The sequence below is a fragment of the Pomacea canaliculata genome, linkage group LG4 (assembly GCF_003073045.1).
Source record: "Pomacea canaliculata isolate SZHN2017 linkage group LG4, ASM307304v1, whole genome shotgun sequence".
Classification (NCBI taxonomy): domain Eukaryota; kingdom Metazoa; phylum Mollusca; class Gastropoda; order Architaenioglossa; family Ampullariidae; genus Pomacea; species Pomacea canaliculata.
Genome location: NC_037593.1, coordinates 24824189 through 24840558, shown reverse-complemented (window position 1 = coordinate 24840558; position 16370 = coordinate 24824189). Strand labels below are relative to the sequence as shown.

Below are 16370 nucleotides of genomic sequence, written 5' to 3'. Positions count from 1 at the left end.
ATGATTCAGTATGCTTGGTTTTATTTGACAAGGCATGACATTGGTCATCCTTCATTCTTAAGTTGGATAGACAAGATATAAACTAATGCTTGAGACAATAATTTTACATTATATCAAAAGCACCATAATAACAATAAGTTTTTTAAATTTATGAATCCTGAGAAGCACCGTCGCACAAACACATGCCAGCAACAAATTTAATCATACAGACCAATTAAAAACTTATAATCTTCCACATTCATAACTTCTTTACATTTTTATATATTCAATTACAACACAACCAATAGCAACACCAACAGTGTAGATAAAATAATTAGTCCATAACATCCGAACCTACGTAACAGCCACACAACCACAACACCCTACCATGTCATAATCACATGGATAGAAACATATACCTTATGAGGCAAGTGTCACAACTTTCCTATTGCACATTTAACATAATCATAAGAGTCGTATTTTTTTCTGTACTGGAATCAAATCACATCATTGGGCAAATGCTTTATTCCTGCAAAGACATCAACGCAATGAAGAATACATATAGTTCAATGTAATTAACAGCTACCAAAAAGGAAAAATTGCAATTTTTAATGTCTTGAATTTGGTGGGAAGCATCATGGAACATTATCACACAGGTGGTTGGTGATAAAGAAGTTGGAGTACAGTCAGCTCTGTAAAACAGATAGCACATGGCAGTGAAAATGCATCTTGAAAGTACAGAATGCCCTTAAGCAGACTCAATCCAATATCTCAAGCGTCATCAGTCTTGGTGATAAGGTGCTGTGATTCACTACTGATCATCAGGTCTGCTTTTCTTCCTGAAACATGAAGTTACAGGTAAGATTAATAAAAATTATCTGTTTCAAGCTGTACTAGAAGAAATGAATATCATATGGCATTATTACAAATTCTAAGTGCAGCTGACACCACCACCATTTATTTAGTTTAATGGGGCTCATGTGGTTTCGGCGTCCATTGCTTTGCTCTCTACTGATCTCTTCCAAGTATCTTTGGCCTCCCAACTATCCTCTTCCCCTGAGGGTTCAAGTCGAACGCCTGCTTGGCAATGGTTTCAGCTGGTTTGTGCAGGGTGTGTCTTATCCAACCCTAGTTACTTTGTTTGACGTCTTGCCTAGTGAGATTTTAGTGGTACCCCCCTCACCCTAACAGAATGATATAGAAGACAACAAAGATATAGTTTTTTTCTTCTAGCTATAGAGGCTCATGCTGATAGGTATCCTTAATTGTGTAAGTGTTGCAGTTACCTGTTCCTTAACAGATAATTTCCCAATGCAGTAGAAGTCCTTTTGACCACTGTTTGTTGCTCCAGAAAACTGTCAATGCTGCTGCGTGTCACTGGCTTCAGCCCAGCCAACTCCTCACTGAAGTGTTGCTGAACAAGAAGTACTTCTGCTGCTGTCCACAGAGTTCTGAGTCCTGCACAATAACATGAAATAAGAGTTGTGACTCAGCATCAATACAAATATTGCTGGCATCAGAAAGATATATTTGTTGATAGGCATGCCTGAAGGCTGTGATTTCTCTTACACAGGACAATGTCTACAGACATATACATCACTGAAGTTAACAATACAGTCAACCAGAAAAATGGAACAGCTGGAAACTTTGTCCTATAAAACCCGTCAACGAAGAATTATCACCTGTTCTTTGCTTCGTCTCCCCTGATTCCTGCTGCTGCTTTGCAGAATCCTTTACTGTACCTGTACACAAATGAATAGACAAAGTAAAAAATAAGAAATAAATGATTTTATTAATGTCTGCTTCTCAATACGACCCATCTGTTTCATTTAACTGAGACCTTTCAAAATTTGTCTTTATCAGGGAACATGAAGAATTATTACCTGTTCTTTTCTTTTTTCTCCCTGATTCCTGCTGTTGTTTTGCAGAATCCTTTACTGTACCTGTACACAAATGAACAGGCAAAGTAAAAAATAAGAAATAAATGATTTTATCAATGTCAGCTCTCACTATGACCCATCTGTTTTGTTTGACTAAGACCTTTCAAAATTTGCCTTCATGAGGGAACAAACAGTAGCCTTAGCATTGTGTTAACAAAAATTGGTGTTGATTTACATAGGCATGATACTTTAATGACTACAGGGTGTTTCTTGTGTACATTTGGTGTTGTCACAGAATTTGGGACTGATGATGGGCAGCAGTCATCTGTTCAGCTATCTCTGACACTGCATCCTGCAAATATGTCTCTGCTTTAACAGAATCTAAATGGGGTTTTTGATGTTTACATAATATCAGACAAAGAGCAGATACGTTAGCATTGACATACTGCATATCACAGATATATTTAACTTTTGCTTTCTTTGCATGCATTAATGAGAAAATCAGTTGCCTTACTAATTTGCAAACTGCTTGTCGGTGCTTCTTGCCTGGTTAGAAAAAAAAACAAACCAAACAAACAAAAACGAAACAGTCAATTAATCAATGCCAATAATCATACAAAAATTGTCTATCAAAAGCTCTGTGAATGATTCTGATAAATCCAACATTCTCGGGTAATAATACAGCACTTCAGTTGCTACATTCTTTTGCTGCATTGCACAATAATGACAGTTACATTAGACTTACATATTTTCATACTATTCTATACTATTCACCATATTTTACAGTGTAATATAGCAAAATATACTCACATATCCTGCCCCAAGGTGGTTTGTACCACTTCTGAAGCTGGGTCTTCTGCCACAAAACTAAAGAAACCAAAGAGGTAAGTATGATGTCTGACACTGTAATGTAATATTTAGAATGAACAGACACAATGGAATCCCATATTGTTAGAACTGATTTGTTTATGTAAAAAATATTGAAAATAAAATCCACTGCTGCTATTTCCACATACAATGTATTTATTCTAGAGTGTCTCACAGTAATATACTCACATATCCGCCACCACTGGTGTTTGAATCACTTCTAAAGCTGGGTCTTCTACTATGAAACTGAAGAAACAAAAGAGGTAAGCATGAGATCCAACATTGTACTGCACTTTTTAGAGTGAATAGACCCATTGGAATCTTATATTTTTAGAACTGATCTGTTTGGGTGCAAATTATTGGAAAACAATCATGTAAATAGAAAAATATACTCACGTATTCTGCACCAAGGTGGTTTCTACTACTGAAGCCGTGTCTTCTGCTGTAAAACTGAAGAAACCAAAGTGGTAAGTATGAGATCTCACACTGTACTGTACTAATTAGAATGAACAGACCTACTGGAATCCTATATATGGTTAGAACTGATTTGTTTCTGTAAAAAATATTGAAAGTAAAATCCACTGCTGCTATTTCCACATACATTGTATTTATTCTCCAGTATCTCACAGTAATATACTCACATAGCCGCCACTACCGGTGTTTGTACTTCTGCAGCACACTGACTCGGGTCTTCTGCCACACTGCACAATGACATTTGTGTAGATGGAATACATAATTGTACCATAACCTTATCACAAAACTGAAGAAACCAAAGATTTAAGTGTAAGATTGCACACTGTTTCGTACTTTTTAGAATGAACAGACCCATTGGAATCCTGCATTGCTAGAACTGATCTGTTTCTGTACAAATTATTGGAAAACAGTAAAATATACTCACATATCCTGCACCAAGGTAGTTTGTACCACTTCTGAAGCTGATTCTCCTGCCATGAAACTGAAGAAACCAACGAGTTGAGCATGAGATCTCACACTGTACTGTACTATTCAGAATGAACATAAGGTAAGAAAGCAAAACCATGACAGAAAAATAATAAGGAAAGAAAATGTCTTTGATGAGGAAATGGTGGCGCAAACATTAGTAACAAGATAAATTGTTCAGGTAATCATATAACCAGCAAAATCCCAAATGGCTTTTAACAATTACCTCAAGGACTGCCCCTCTGTGGCATGACCCGGGATTCTTCCATCACATGTTTCTGCAGTGTTGACGTGGTGTGACATTTGGAAATTGTATTCTAGAAGTACAGTCTGTCTATTTGTATCTAATGAGCTGTTTGTATGTGTTGATGTGTTAGGTAGAAGTTGTGTTTGTTTCTGCTGTAATATGTTTCCTGTTGCTTCATTATCTTTGGATGACGATGATTCATGTACAGGTCGTGTTTGTGGCTGTTGTAAAGTGCTTTCTGTTGCTTTATTTACGGAAGGTGATGTTGATGTTTCATGTACAAGTCGTGTGTGTGTCTGTTGCAATGTATTTTCTGCAATTTCATTTGTCTGTGATGTGTCGGTGGAATTTCTCACTGCAGGTGCTCTGCAAGCAAAACAGAGGAGTCATATTAGATACAGCTGGTTATAATGGACTAACTGTCCACAAAGGGGCTTACTACATGGCTTTTGTCAAAACAAAGAAAAATGCAATCAACCGTAGAAAGAGCAAGATGAGAAGGAAAATGTTTCACTATTTGAAGTAGGTTGTCTTTTATATTACACATATACTTTTATCATTCAAAATAAACTTTTAATATTATGTCAGATGCACGCTACATATGTACATAAAGTCAGTAGAAATTCCTAACCCAGACACAAAGGTTACTGATAAAGAAAAAGTTAATAAATATTACAAAAGCCCATTAAAGATATAGGTTTCATAATAATACAAATCATCAGAATTAAACAACCAATACACTTCCAAAAAGTTTAAAGTACATGTAGGAAAGATGCAACAAAGCATTGTCAGCAAAACTTCTCTAACAGAAGAAAAGAGGTACAGTGGGGTACAGATGAGTTTTTGAATCTAGTTTAACCTATAAAGCATGCCCAAGGTGTTCGGTACCTGGTGACTGTAACTTTACAGTCAAGGATTGCTAGAAGTTCCTTTGTGGTCATCCTTCCAGGAGGCTGCAAGGGCATTAAGGATGGGGGAATTCCAGTTAAAATAAATTCTCCCTTTCTGACCCTCTCATAGGGAAATTGATTCAGGCCAAGCTGTGATTCTGTTAATATAAAGTCCTTGTCAATAGAGTCATGCAATATTTCTATTGCACCTAAAATAAAAATATCTGGTGAAAGAAACCAACACAAAACAAATGTACAGCTACTGAGATAGAGTCATAGCTTGTGATAGTAAACATTACATAGATCCAATTACTTTACTGCTTGTATTAGCTTCCCATCCTTGCACAATGTGCAAAACTTCTACAAAGTTTGTGATCGTTTTCATCATTCACAGAGGTAAAAGCTGTACCAGAGACTGTAAGCATCATAGCTCATGCTGTCTTAAAACAAGATATTTCACATACTTGCAATTTTTGACATTTTTGCCATGGCTTTGCCTCGCAACTCCTGAATGCTTCTACCCTTCACTGCAAGACAAACATGCGGTAAGAGGTTTAAACATAGCAAGTGATTAGTTACTTCAATGCATACTTATTTTTGTTCAACACCTTAAAGATATGAAACTTGAAATGAAGAGACTATATCAGTACTCTCATATTTAGTTAGCGAAGAAACTAAACTTTACAGCATAAATATCCTTTCAAAGCATTGTGTTTATGCAACATTCTTTTCTTTTGAAAAAAAAACGAGTGTACATCTTAACATTCAACATTATACAGATAGTTTAGGTGAAATGCAAAACAGTAACAGTGGAACATGCAAGGTGATGTTAAACCCGCACCATTGTCTGCCTTTCTTCCATATGCATGCCCCCAGATCAGGTTGGAGATGGTGGGGTTTTTACTGACACCAGTGAGATTACCAAATTCAGTGAAATGGAGGACATTGTTCTTGTATACAATGGTACACACGCCCTCTATTTCACTGGATTTAGCCTCCTCCTCATTTTTCTTCAGGAGGTTTGTCTGTAAAATAAAATCTGTATTGCTATAATATTCACCACAACCAACATAATCATTATTATTTCCCATATACAGTCACTGAGGCATTTTTCTAATGAGATAATCAGCATTAAATCTTAGTTTTAATAGAAAAAGAGTTTTTTCTCCAATAATCTATACTCAAACAAAATAACTTCCACAGGATTATGCAGTGGTTAAAGTATTGTGATGCATGATATTTATCAGCTTTAATACACCCTGTCCAAAGCAACAACATATCTAAATTGAACAATCCAAATAAAATGTCATCCGTTTTGAATCAAACTAAAATGCGTCTAAATTTGTCCAGTGTCATGCAAAAAACAACAAGTAATCTATGCATGCTGAAATGAAATAGAGCACAAAATGTATTAATATTGATGACATACCATATTATTGATATTTCTCAATATTGCTCTGACATCAATATTTTTACGTCTCAAGGCATAAGCTTTAGCCTCGTATTCCTTTTTTGAGGCATCTGTCAGTGTCCTCCATTCGAAGCCCCATTCTTCCGGCTGAAAGCCAGTATTTGGGTTAGCTGGGAACACCAAAAACACATACACCCTACACTAAGTGGACATTGCCAGACAGAAATTATACACTTAGACGCAGTTCTGAAATTAAACACTTCTACGTAAAATGTCAGCTGCTAGGAAAAAAAATTAATAGCTAAATACTGGACATAACTGCTTCAGTCAAGCAGACAAAATGCAGAGAAAAAATATTCAACTAGGAGAGCTTAGTAGAATTTATACACTACCACAGTTTTGTCTAGCAAATCAAAAAACACTCTGGTATCACTGACACAGGGTAATCTGAGATTATTGTATCAATCCCCAAAGTTTCTCATAATCTCAGTAAATTTGAAAGCAATGAAGGCATAATTTGCTATGAATGAGGAGCTGCCAAAAAGACTTTACAAACAAATTATTCTCTTTCTCATTTTTTAATGTCTTTGTTAGCATATTGTCATTCTTTTTCTTCAATCAGTGATAATGCGTCCTTTCTATAAGCAATATATATATATATTAATATAGATTTTTTTTTGTCATTTCTACATGAAAAACTTCAAAGACTATGATAAACAGAATAGAACAGTGCATCAGTAAATGCAATTATTGTAGTATAATAGTTGCTGTACAATACCATACCTAAGATAAAATAAACATACCTTTCAGCCTTTCACTGCAGAACACATTAAAAGCCGTTGTTCTTCTAATAACTGGCTCCATCGTCTACACAAAAAAGCAAATAAGTGTCTAATTTTTTATGCCTATATATATATTGCAAGGTACTGTCATTTTTGTTTTATTCGAATGAATGAGTTAGACCTGATATGTTGATAGCTTATAATTATACCTCATTAATATAAAACACTGCTTATTGCTTGGCAGCCACACATTACGATATATTTTTCACGAATGTAGGATAAGACTATCATGACATTCACTACAATAACACTGTATAGTCTAGCTAAGTCCAAGATATCAACCAGTTATGACTGTTCCACAGTTTACTATGAATCGAAGATTTTGGTTTTGTATTTTGATTGGTAATGTGACTATCAACTTTTTATGTCAATTAAATTATTTTTCCTAATCTGACATACTATATAGGCAATACCTCATTAACAAATCTGACCACTTTCGTATAGATATACATGTACAGTATATGTGGTAATTTTAGAAAAAAATAATCTTCTCAAAAAAAATGCCACAAAATTACTTTTTAACAGTACTTTACTAGTATTCTTTGTGTAGCTAGCACTGGTGATCGCATTTGACCCTCTAAATAGGAAAAAGAGGGGTAGAGTGACTGAGCAGAATATAAGTGGGTATATGATTACTTAGAAACCTAAACATAGTGACGTAAATTCAAATAAACGATTACTATTTCTATTTAATGTATGACGCTCATTAAAGAGTTTCTTAACGCTTCTATCTACATATAGGAATATGCAATCTTTATGACAACTTCTGAGAACAAACACCATTTCCATTAAGGTGTCTACCATTCCTGAAATCGAAACCGCTCTCTGATAATATACATTCAAAAGATAATTACTTACAAAGTAAGAAAGAAAATAACAGCTTGTTAATGATTTTGATTGTGGAGTATGCTCACATGGAGGCAGTGACTGGCAGAAGAGCATATAATAGGGAGGCATGAATTAGTGGGGTTCTGGTTTTTATCAGCTTTGACATTAATTCTTCTTTTTGTTATTATAAAGACTATTTATATCATTTCATTTTTTAATATTGTAATTATGCATTTTGAATTTTACTTTTCAAAATAACCATTTCCCTTAAAGTGTTTGCACAGTTTGGTGGGTTTTTTTGGGTTGGGTGGGGTGGTGGTGTTTTTTCCTGAGGGGAGAACATTAAAATTACTCCCCCCTCCAATAACCAGTTAAAATACTTGCTAACTTTGTACCAGAGGAAAAATCACAAGTCTTCAGAAGACTAGGCAATTAGTTGTCATTCGTTTTTTAAAGCTGAGATCAGAAGTGGGAAGCTGAGAGAATGGTACGATTACTGACTACAAAATACTGTAGTTGTTCCTGATATAGTCCGCCTGAATCTGTGTGTAGCTCGGCACAAAGCCCTGTAGCGTCTGTGGCGGGAATATTGCAAAGAGTGAGCCAGGGTCGGACCGGATGACACGGGAACATGATGCAAACCTTACTAAATTGTGGATGCCTGGCACATATTCAGTATAGCACGAACTAGGTGTATTCCGTGATGCTCCTCACCTCATAAAAAAGAAAGTTTTGATACTGCCGCTGTAGCGAAGGGACATATCACTGATCAATCATAGAGATTTTCTAGAAACTGGAAAGGCATATCACATATGAGACTGATCATGTGCTGACTCACCATGTGGCTTTTCTTTGCTGTCTTTTTACAAACTTGTGGCGGGACTTCGTCCTCCGAAGTTCTCCCTTCAGTGTAGTCAACTTCAGCTACAACATCACGATCTTCGTCTGAGTCGATCGCTGAACACACTTCTAGCATCTCTTTATCAGCCATACTTCTATGCACACCATGAAATTTCTGTGCCATCATCTAACTTAGGAGGTAATGAGAAAATTGAACGCGCCAAGGGGAAGTAAGTCACAAGTTAGCTCTTTGTATTGTAAAGAGTAGCTTCCCTTGGCCGAAGAGCCGTTTCTCGTGACGTCATCAACACATGTGGAGGACAGATATCCTCCGATCGCTCAGTCGCTGTTACTGAAAGGCCACTTCAGTTCTACCGCTACTGTCATAATGATTACTTTAGTTTGACGTTGTTCTGTCTGTCCATAAAGATTTATTATACGCAATCGTAAATACATATTCTTAAATTAGTCGCTGACTCATAGGAAGGTTCTTGTGGGCGATGCACACACACAATTCAAACACACAAGCGTACGCACACACACACAGGGACAGAATGTATGAAAGAATGTGCTGTTTTTAAGCACCAAATGCTGATTTTAACAAAAAAATGCCGCACCGAAGACTAAGCCTTACGGAAAACCAGTCTACTATTTATTTCCTGACTAGACATGCGGAAATCCCCGATGTTCTAGAAACGTACTTCACCTCAGTGTAAGGCCTGCTTTCCTCTTGAGTCGACAAAGGATGGCAGCCTAGAATAAACCTTTCACGGGTGAAATGTTGCAGGGTCAACTGACCACTAAAGATATGCCCCACCGCATCTGCCTTCTGTCTGGAGTTCTCTCGATGCTCTTCATTTCTTGCTCATGTAGGTACAGTTTCTTCCTTCGCAGTTGTTATTTGTCTTTTTAGGGTTCATTTCACTCCTTTCTTTTTCTTTCTCTCTTTCTTTCATTCCCTAACTGAACTTAAGAAGCAATATATTACACAACTATTTATTCATTTTTATTGAAAATCAAGAAAATATGTTAGCAGCCTTTGTAAATTTTGAATGAATGAAGGAATCATTTACTAGACCATCTAACCATTCACTCCTCTATCTGTCAATGTTACTGTTCAACCATTAGTTGTCCAAAAACCATCATTCTTTTTGCATATTGACGAGCTCATCGCTCTTCACACTCAAAGGTAAGCAAGCAAGAAAGCGCGCACACACACACACGCGCACAATGACGAGAATAGTTACAATGTATTTATTCATGTAGGTCCGTTTTTGAAGATTTAAGAACTCACCAAGTCAAAACATGATGCATATTGTGCAATACGAAATATACTTATTATATAAATCTGACAAGCAAATCTGACCTTTGTGGTGAGCCATTGTAACTTATTACAGCTCTAAGGCTAGACTGTGGATCCTATGGAGAGGCCATAGAAGGGGCAGGTCACCTTCTCACCTGCCAAGGACTTAGAACTGGCGATACGGTTTGGTGGATTAAATTATCAGACGTCCACGGTAACATATCCATCGCTAACTGCACAGGTGAGCAAAATATTTTATTTGAAATTCATTATTCATAGGGTGTGTATTTCTATCGATGGCTGACCATTTCACAAGTAGTTTCACTGCTGTATAAGGAAGGGGAAGGATATCTTCATTTAAATAAACTTGAAATATATAAAGTAGTAGTAAAAATACAGACAGCTCACCTGCTCTTGTCTGCGGTGGATATTTGGCAGTGACACTTTTCAGCGGCATTTCCTTCAAGCACAGACCCACCCAGTTAATACAGCTTTCTGCTGCAGGTGATACAACATGTCTCAACAAATATCAAGACAAGTACGAGGTGACACGTGTAAACGAGACTTCACAGCTTCAAATCTCACGTGTGGTTCGCGATAACACTTTTGTTGAGGGCGTGTGGATGTGCTATACCACCACAGAAGAGAGCCACTGCAGCATCAAGACTGTGTGTAAGTTGTTGATAATTTTAAAAATTATTTTCCTTATTAATGAAAGATGTGTAATTTATTATGTTATACATAGAAGTAGATTCAAAGACATACTCACAGTATCAATTCATAGTACTTCAGATGAGAGCTACGAATGTATAATACCCAGTGAATATCAAAGATTAAACTATTTAACACCTATTGTGCATAAAAATATGAAACACAAATATATACAATGAAGAGTCATCTTTAGATGACTGCTTGACCTGGTTTCTGGTTTTCTTTTCCTTTGGCAAAGGATTTTGTTTTTGCAATTACTTCCTTTCTGCTTATCCAAAACAGAAATATTAGAAGATTATCGGGGTAAAAAGTAACCTTTTAAAAGAAGTACCCCACCATGTCTGGGCACGTTTGTGGACACCATTGACACCTCACTAACCATTAGCTAAGCCCCACAGTGCAATAACAGGATTACAGGGATCTTTTATATGACATACCCTTCCATGTCTGGTTAATATGATACCTGATTTTTCCCTCGGAATTTTCGATAAGAACACCACATCTTTTTTCGTTTTTCGTTTTTCATAGATCCACCCGACCTAGGTCAATGTCAGGTTAGGTTTGACAACACCAAACAGAAGGTGATCGGAGAATGCGAAATTCATAAAATATTTCCAAAGCCTGTATGTGACTGGTTTCAACAAATACTGGTGAGTTCCAAATGTGAAGTTGGCATTAAGGCATTAGACACTTTAAAAAATGGTATTTAAATGTAGTCTAGAGTTTCTTTAGCCAATGTATGTAAGCGATTGAAGGGAAGATGATACAGAAGAAGGATGGAGAGAAAGAAGGGAGAATAAAATAGGGGGCTTGATGGTGACCAGGAGACACTTGTAAACAGACTAGCAATATTATTTGTGGTTCCTAACTTTAAAGGTAGTTTTTTGAAGAAATCGTGAAAGCTATTGACAAATGAACAATACAACTTTAAAAATACAATTGCGTAATATTTAGAGATGACTTGCTGAACAACAGGCCGGAAAAATATGGTCTGAATTTCTTTTAGAACAAATTCTACTTGTAGTGTGTTATTGTAAAGACCGATACATTAGAAAATCTGAAGTTGGTAGCAATGCCAGGTTTGTCCGAGACGAAAGCTCGTCGGAAGGTTCTTTTTATTCACGCTAACTTACAGCTGGATTACACTACGAAAAAAAAGATTACTAAAAACGTCCTAGAATAGTGTAAGGAAAGGAAATTCAATGAGCTGTTACATTTTTAATATGATATCTCTATATGATATATCGCCATGTTAAAGGGAAGTAACAAAACGAGTGTTCCAAGCACAATGACGCCAACGACAGTCACGCCATACGTGAACTCCGCCGGTCTGACGTACTTCCGGTCCAGCTGTGACATGGAACTCCCTCTACCGACCAGAGAAGGAGTATACTTCTATTTATTGCAGATAACCCCTGGTTACCAGACGCATAACTTGACATTCACATCGACAAATATCGTCAGTGAGTTCATAGATTGAAAGTCTCGTTGTAGTAATTGTAATATTGCCTGGGTGTGATGTGTGATTGTGTGCGACTGAGTGACAGTGAGTTGTGTGATACTGTCTGATTAAGTCTGGAATATATATATATGTGTGTGCTCATGACTATATCTTCTCTAATACTTCGTCTTTAAGGAGCCCCCGGACAGCCTCAGCTGCTCAACTGTCCAATCACATACGTCGTTTCTACTGACGTAGCCTCATGCACGTGCAATACGTCTGACCTCGGAAGCCCGCGGGGTTCTCTGAGCTGGCGTAACCCGGAGGGAACCACGTTTGTGGAGGTTCTGGACACGACATTAACCCTCCGTTTCACCGATGTGGCTCCACAGTACAATGGCAGGCCATACAGATGTACAGTCAATCACTACACACAGAGCAAAGACGTAGAGTTCACACCCAGGATTGCAGGTTAGAAACCTTTTACGGGATCGATTTATTAGCAAGAAACAGATGTTAAATGTTTACTAAAATATACATGTTACCAGTCATTATAAAAATCATGGTATTTGTCTAATTTATTACTCATCTACAATTATTCAATAAGTGGATAGGGGTAGCTTTTAAATCACAGACTCTAACGGCCTCACAACCTTACTAGCCACCAGGCTACGACACATCCTCGAGAACATTATTCAATATTCCTAAAATATTTCATTTCTGAAACTCCAGAATCTCCAGGTTCTCCTTTCATTGATGGATTTTTCAACGACTACAAGGTCAACGACGAACTGAACATGACATGCAGCTCCCGCGGAGGCATCCCTCCCATCCAAAGAGTCTACTTCGCATGCGCGGGGCAGTCTGATATGACGGACATGCGCAGTGGAGAGCTGGTGACCAGTCTTTTGACTTTCCGTATGAGTGACTCTTACCGAGACGCGCTTTGCGTCTGTTTTGCTGACAATGGAGTGTACACGACTAAAAACATCACGATCACTCTCAAAATGGCAGGTACAGTGTGCTACTTTATTCTCACCTTGCAGGTGAATCTCGGTAAGAAAATGAAAGCAGTGAAACAATAAAATCATCAGGCGGTGTTTTGTGAGGAGGAATTAACATATGTGCTTCGATTTAAGGATTCAGTTTGTTATCCAATTTCAGCATCTTAAAACACAAGACTTTTTCCATTTAATATTTTGCTTTATTTTATCTAACAGGTACAGACAACAGTCCTGCAAAAAACGACAACACAGTCAACATCATCGTAGGCGTTGTTGTCGGTGTTGCTGGTGTTATCACACTTGCTGTAATCTTTGGCATCTACTTAAAACGGAAAAGTCTTTGTGACAATACTCCTTACGACTCTTTGTCGCTAACCGGTCTGGTTAGAGGTTCGAGTACAATGTCTGAGCCTGGACAAGCAAACGAAAGTAACGGCGAGCAACCCCCAAACCCTGTCAGCAGTTCTGATGTCAGAAATGATCCTAACAACGACTTCAGCGGCGATGACACGAATCCCCGTCCAAACAACAGAGGTGTGATCTATGATAATAGGAAAGTAGTTGCCAGTAAAGAGCAGATGAGTCGTACTCCAGAAAACTCAACGCAGAGTGATCTCCAAACAAGGGAGGAAGAACTCAAGAAATCAGACCGGAAGCGCGATCGACCAATCCCATCACGTCCAGGTTCTTCAGGTAAACTTGGAGATCAGACTGGCCGTGCTCCACAAAAGTCGAAGCACAGTGACAGCTCAAGGCGCAAAGAACAAGGAACTCCTTCTGAGGTAAGGGGACTTCGAAAACAAGGCAACAGGAAGTAAAGACAAAAACAAAAACTAAGTGACAATTGTGAAGTTTCTAAAAGTGACCAAGTCTTTGAATGCCAGAAGTTTAAACAAACTCTTGGCAGCCTGTAAAGTTAGTAGAATAAAAAAGACAGACAGAAGAACATAACAAATTCTTACTTTAAACTTCTTATTCTTATGGAAGCATCCTTTTACTGTTTAACTGGGAGTTCCATTCTTACAAGTTTAATTTAAGCTCCAGCGTCACAGGTTTTGCCAGTGCCTAAATATTCTTATTTGAAACTCCACGTGTCCATCTCAGTTGAAAGGAAGACGATTCTAGACCATGAAAAAATATTATCACATAAAACAACAATGAAAATATTAACAATGGAATCAGCAGTAAATAAAAAGTAAAATACCAGATAGCACAGAAATTTAAAGTATGCACCACCAAAAGAAAGAATAACCTCTCTCTCCAATAAAATAGACTGTAGTCATGAGGCCATCGTCTGTTACAACAACACTCAATACGATCTTGGCAAGTATATACAGTGGAACCTCGGTTAACGAACTTAATCCGTTCTGGAAAGCTGTTCGTTATCCGAAATGTTCGTTATCCGAAACAATTTTTTCCACAAGAAATAAAGGAAATAGATTTAATGGGTTCCCAGCCCCTGTTGACTCGCCAATATTTGAAAGTTACAGGCTATATATATATAGGTATTTGTAATGAGAACAGTTATAACACAATATAAATGGAGTTAAACATAAAAACATTAACGAAAGCATTTAAACATCAGAAAACTTGCCGTTTTGACGGCGTGGTTGGAAGCAAGTGTGGGGAGGAAGGGGTGGAATGACTGCTTGGATTCCCCCTCCATGAGCACACGTGATATTATAAAATCGGGGCTGACTTCCTTTTCTGTAGCTTTGAGGTTAAAGGAAAACACTTGTCCAATATGTCTAGCAGTTCCCTCTGCCTTTTTTGTAAAACTCTTCGGTAATACGACATCACATATCCTCAGACGCATGCCACCTTCATACTTTGAAATCATTTCCTTTTTCAATTCATTTGTTGGCCGCTTCCTTGTCATTACCTCACTACTATTAATTGCTCTTAATCTTCTTTGGAGCCATGACTGATGATTATCTTATTAAAATAAAGCACAACAATCACTAAATAAGAAGGATGCTCACAGATAAGGAACGACTGATCGTAACTGTGTCTCGAGCGCGAATGATTACATGCTGGTCGGTCACGTGTGGTTCACGTGGCTGTTCGTTATCCGAAATTTTGTTCGCTATCCGAGACAAACTTTTAGCAAAATTTTTGTTCGTTAACCGAAATATTCGCTATCCGAGGCGTTCGCTAACCGAGGTTCCACTGTATATATAAAATTCCCCAAATAAATTTTTTTCCCCAAACGTCTTGTTTAGCCTAAAATGCATGCCTGTCTTGACCTTCTCACTTATACATACCTGTCAGTCATGATTTGTAGAATGCAGTTTACATTTGCACGATATTTTCGTGTTTTCCACACCAGGCTCCTGGCCAATTCGAAATGGAGCAGCGCTCTTCTGACCAAGTCTTAGCTCAAGGCCTAAGTTCGACCGAACAGAGGTATGATACTGAAAAGAACAGAAAAGAATATATGCAGTTTAAACCATTCCCAAGGTTTTCTCGTATGTTTAAAAGCAAGCGTTCTATTTAAGAAAAAGAAAATCCGCGAGCTCTTTCCCCAAAGTAAATAGTAGAAAAAAGTTGTTCTCGAGATTTCAGTCGGAGCTGAAAATGTGATTTTAAGAATACATATCTAAGAAGTTTTCGACATGTTAAGAATGTCGCCCCAAAAAATCAGTTTTTCTTTTGTGAAAATAGGAGGGGTATGTGTGACAGCCTCAGCAGCATCGATGATGGAAGTATCAGTGACGATACCATGACAACGTCAGTCACGACATCAACTGCAATGTCAGTCGGGACACCAACTCCATCAGTCACGACATCAACTGCAATGTCAGTCGGGACACCAGCTCCAACATCAGTCACACCCCTAGTTGAAGTATCACTGGAGGCAGGTGAATTCCAGACGTCAGCAGCATCATCTCACATCTAAATTATCAAAGCTAATCTGTCAATATTTTTCCCGCTGGTTAATAAATTTTAATACACAAATTGTGATATTATCCTTAGAGTCCTTTTCAAATATGCTTTTACCACTTGCATAAATTGTTGTGTATTTTAAACGAACTATATATTTATAATATCATTAGTAAGAGATTCTGAAGGTGTGGCAGCGATGACCTGCCCAGTGCTTTTCGCTTGTCGTTAGAAGCCATGTTTTGTTGTTAAGTTTTGTTTGTGTGAGACATTGCACATTTTAAAAATAAATATATATAGAAAAA

At 37.5% G+C, this 16370-nt stretch overlaps 2 protein-coding genes across 5 annotated transcripts; one reads left to right on the top strand and one right to left on the bottom strand.

The window, feature by feature from the left end:
• On the bottom strand, positions 1–8976 carry LOC112561826. 2 transcript variants are annotated; one of them, XM_025234579.1, is made up of 17 exons: positions 8722–8976; positions 7017–7080; positions 6232–6383; positions 5644–5827; positions 5267–5329; positions 4801–4960; positions 3892–4278; positions 3625–3681; positions 3368–3427; positions 3123–3176; positions 2916–2972; positions 2670–2726; positions 2374–2405; positions 1863–1922; positions 1662–1721; positions 1266–1437; positions 1–818 (listed from the first exon to the last, which is right to left on the bottom strand). In XM_025234579.1, exons 1-17 carry the CDS (start codon positions 8908–8910, stop codon positions 791–793), a joined length of 1836 nt encoding a protein of 611 aa, XP_025090364.1. In that variant the 5' UTR covers positions 8911–8976; the 3' UTR covers positions 1–790. The 2 variants fall into 2 exon arrangements, with proteins under 2 accessions (XP_025090364.1, XP_025090365.1); XM_025234580.1 differs by having other exon boundaries at positions 6232–6360; positions 8722–8926.
• An 89-nt stretch (positions 8977–9065) lies between these two features.
• On the top strand, positions 9066–16370 carry LOC112561825. Of its 3 annotated transcripts, XM_025234577.1 has the most exons (11): positions 9066–9592; positions 10121–10267; positions 10531–10698; positions 11266–11387; positions 11996–12200; positions 12374–12649; positions 12911–13192; positions 13399–13554; positions 13600–13964; positions 15512–15588; positions 15847–16370. In XM_025234577.1, exons 1-11 carry the CDS (start codon positions 9502–9504, stop codon positions 16079–16081), a joined length of 2124 nt encoding a protein of 707 aa, XP_025090362.1. In that variant the 5' UTR covers positions 9066–9501; the 3' UTR covers positions 16082–16370. The 3 variants fall into 3 exon arrangements, with proteins under 3 accessions (XP_025090362.1, XP_025090361.1, XP_025090363.1); XM_025234576.1 differs by having other exon boundaries at positions 13399–13964; XM_025234578.1 differs by lacking the exon at positions 9066–9592 and adding an exon at positions 9599–9912 and having other exon boundaries at positions 13399–13964.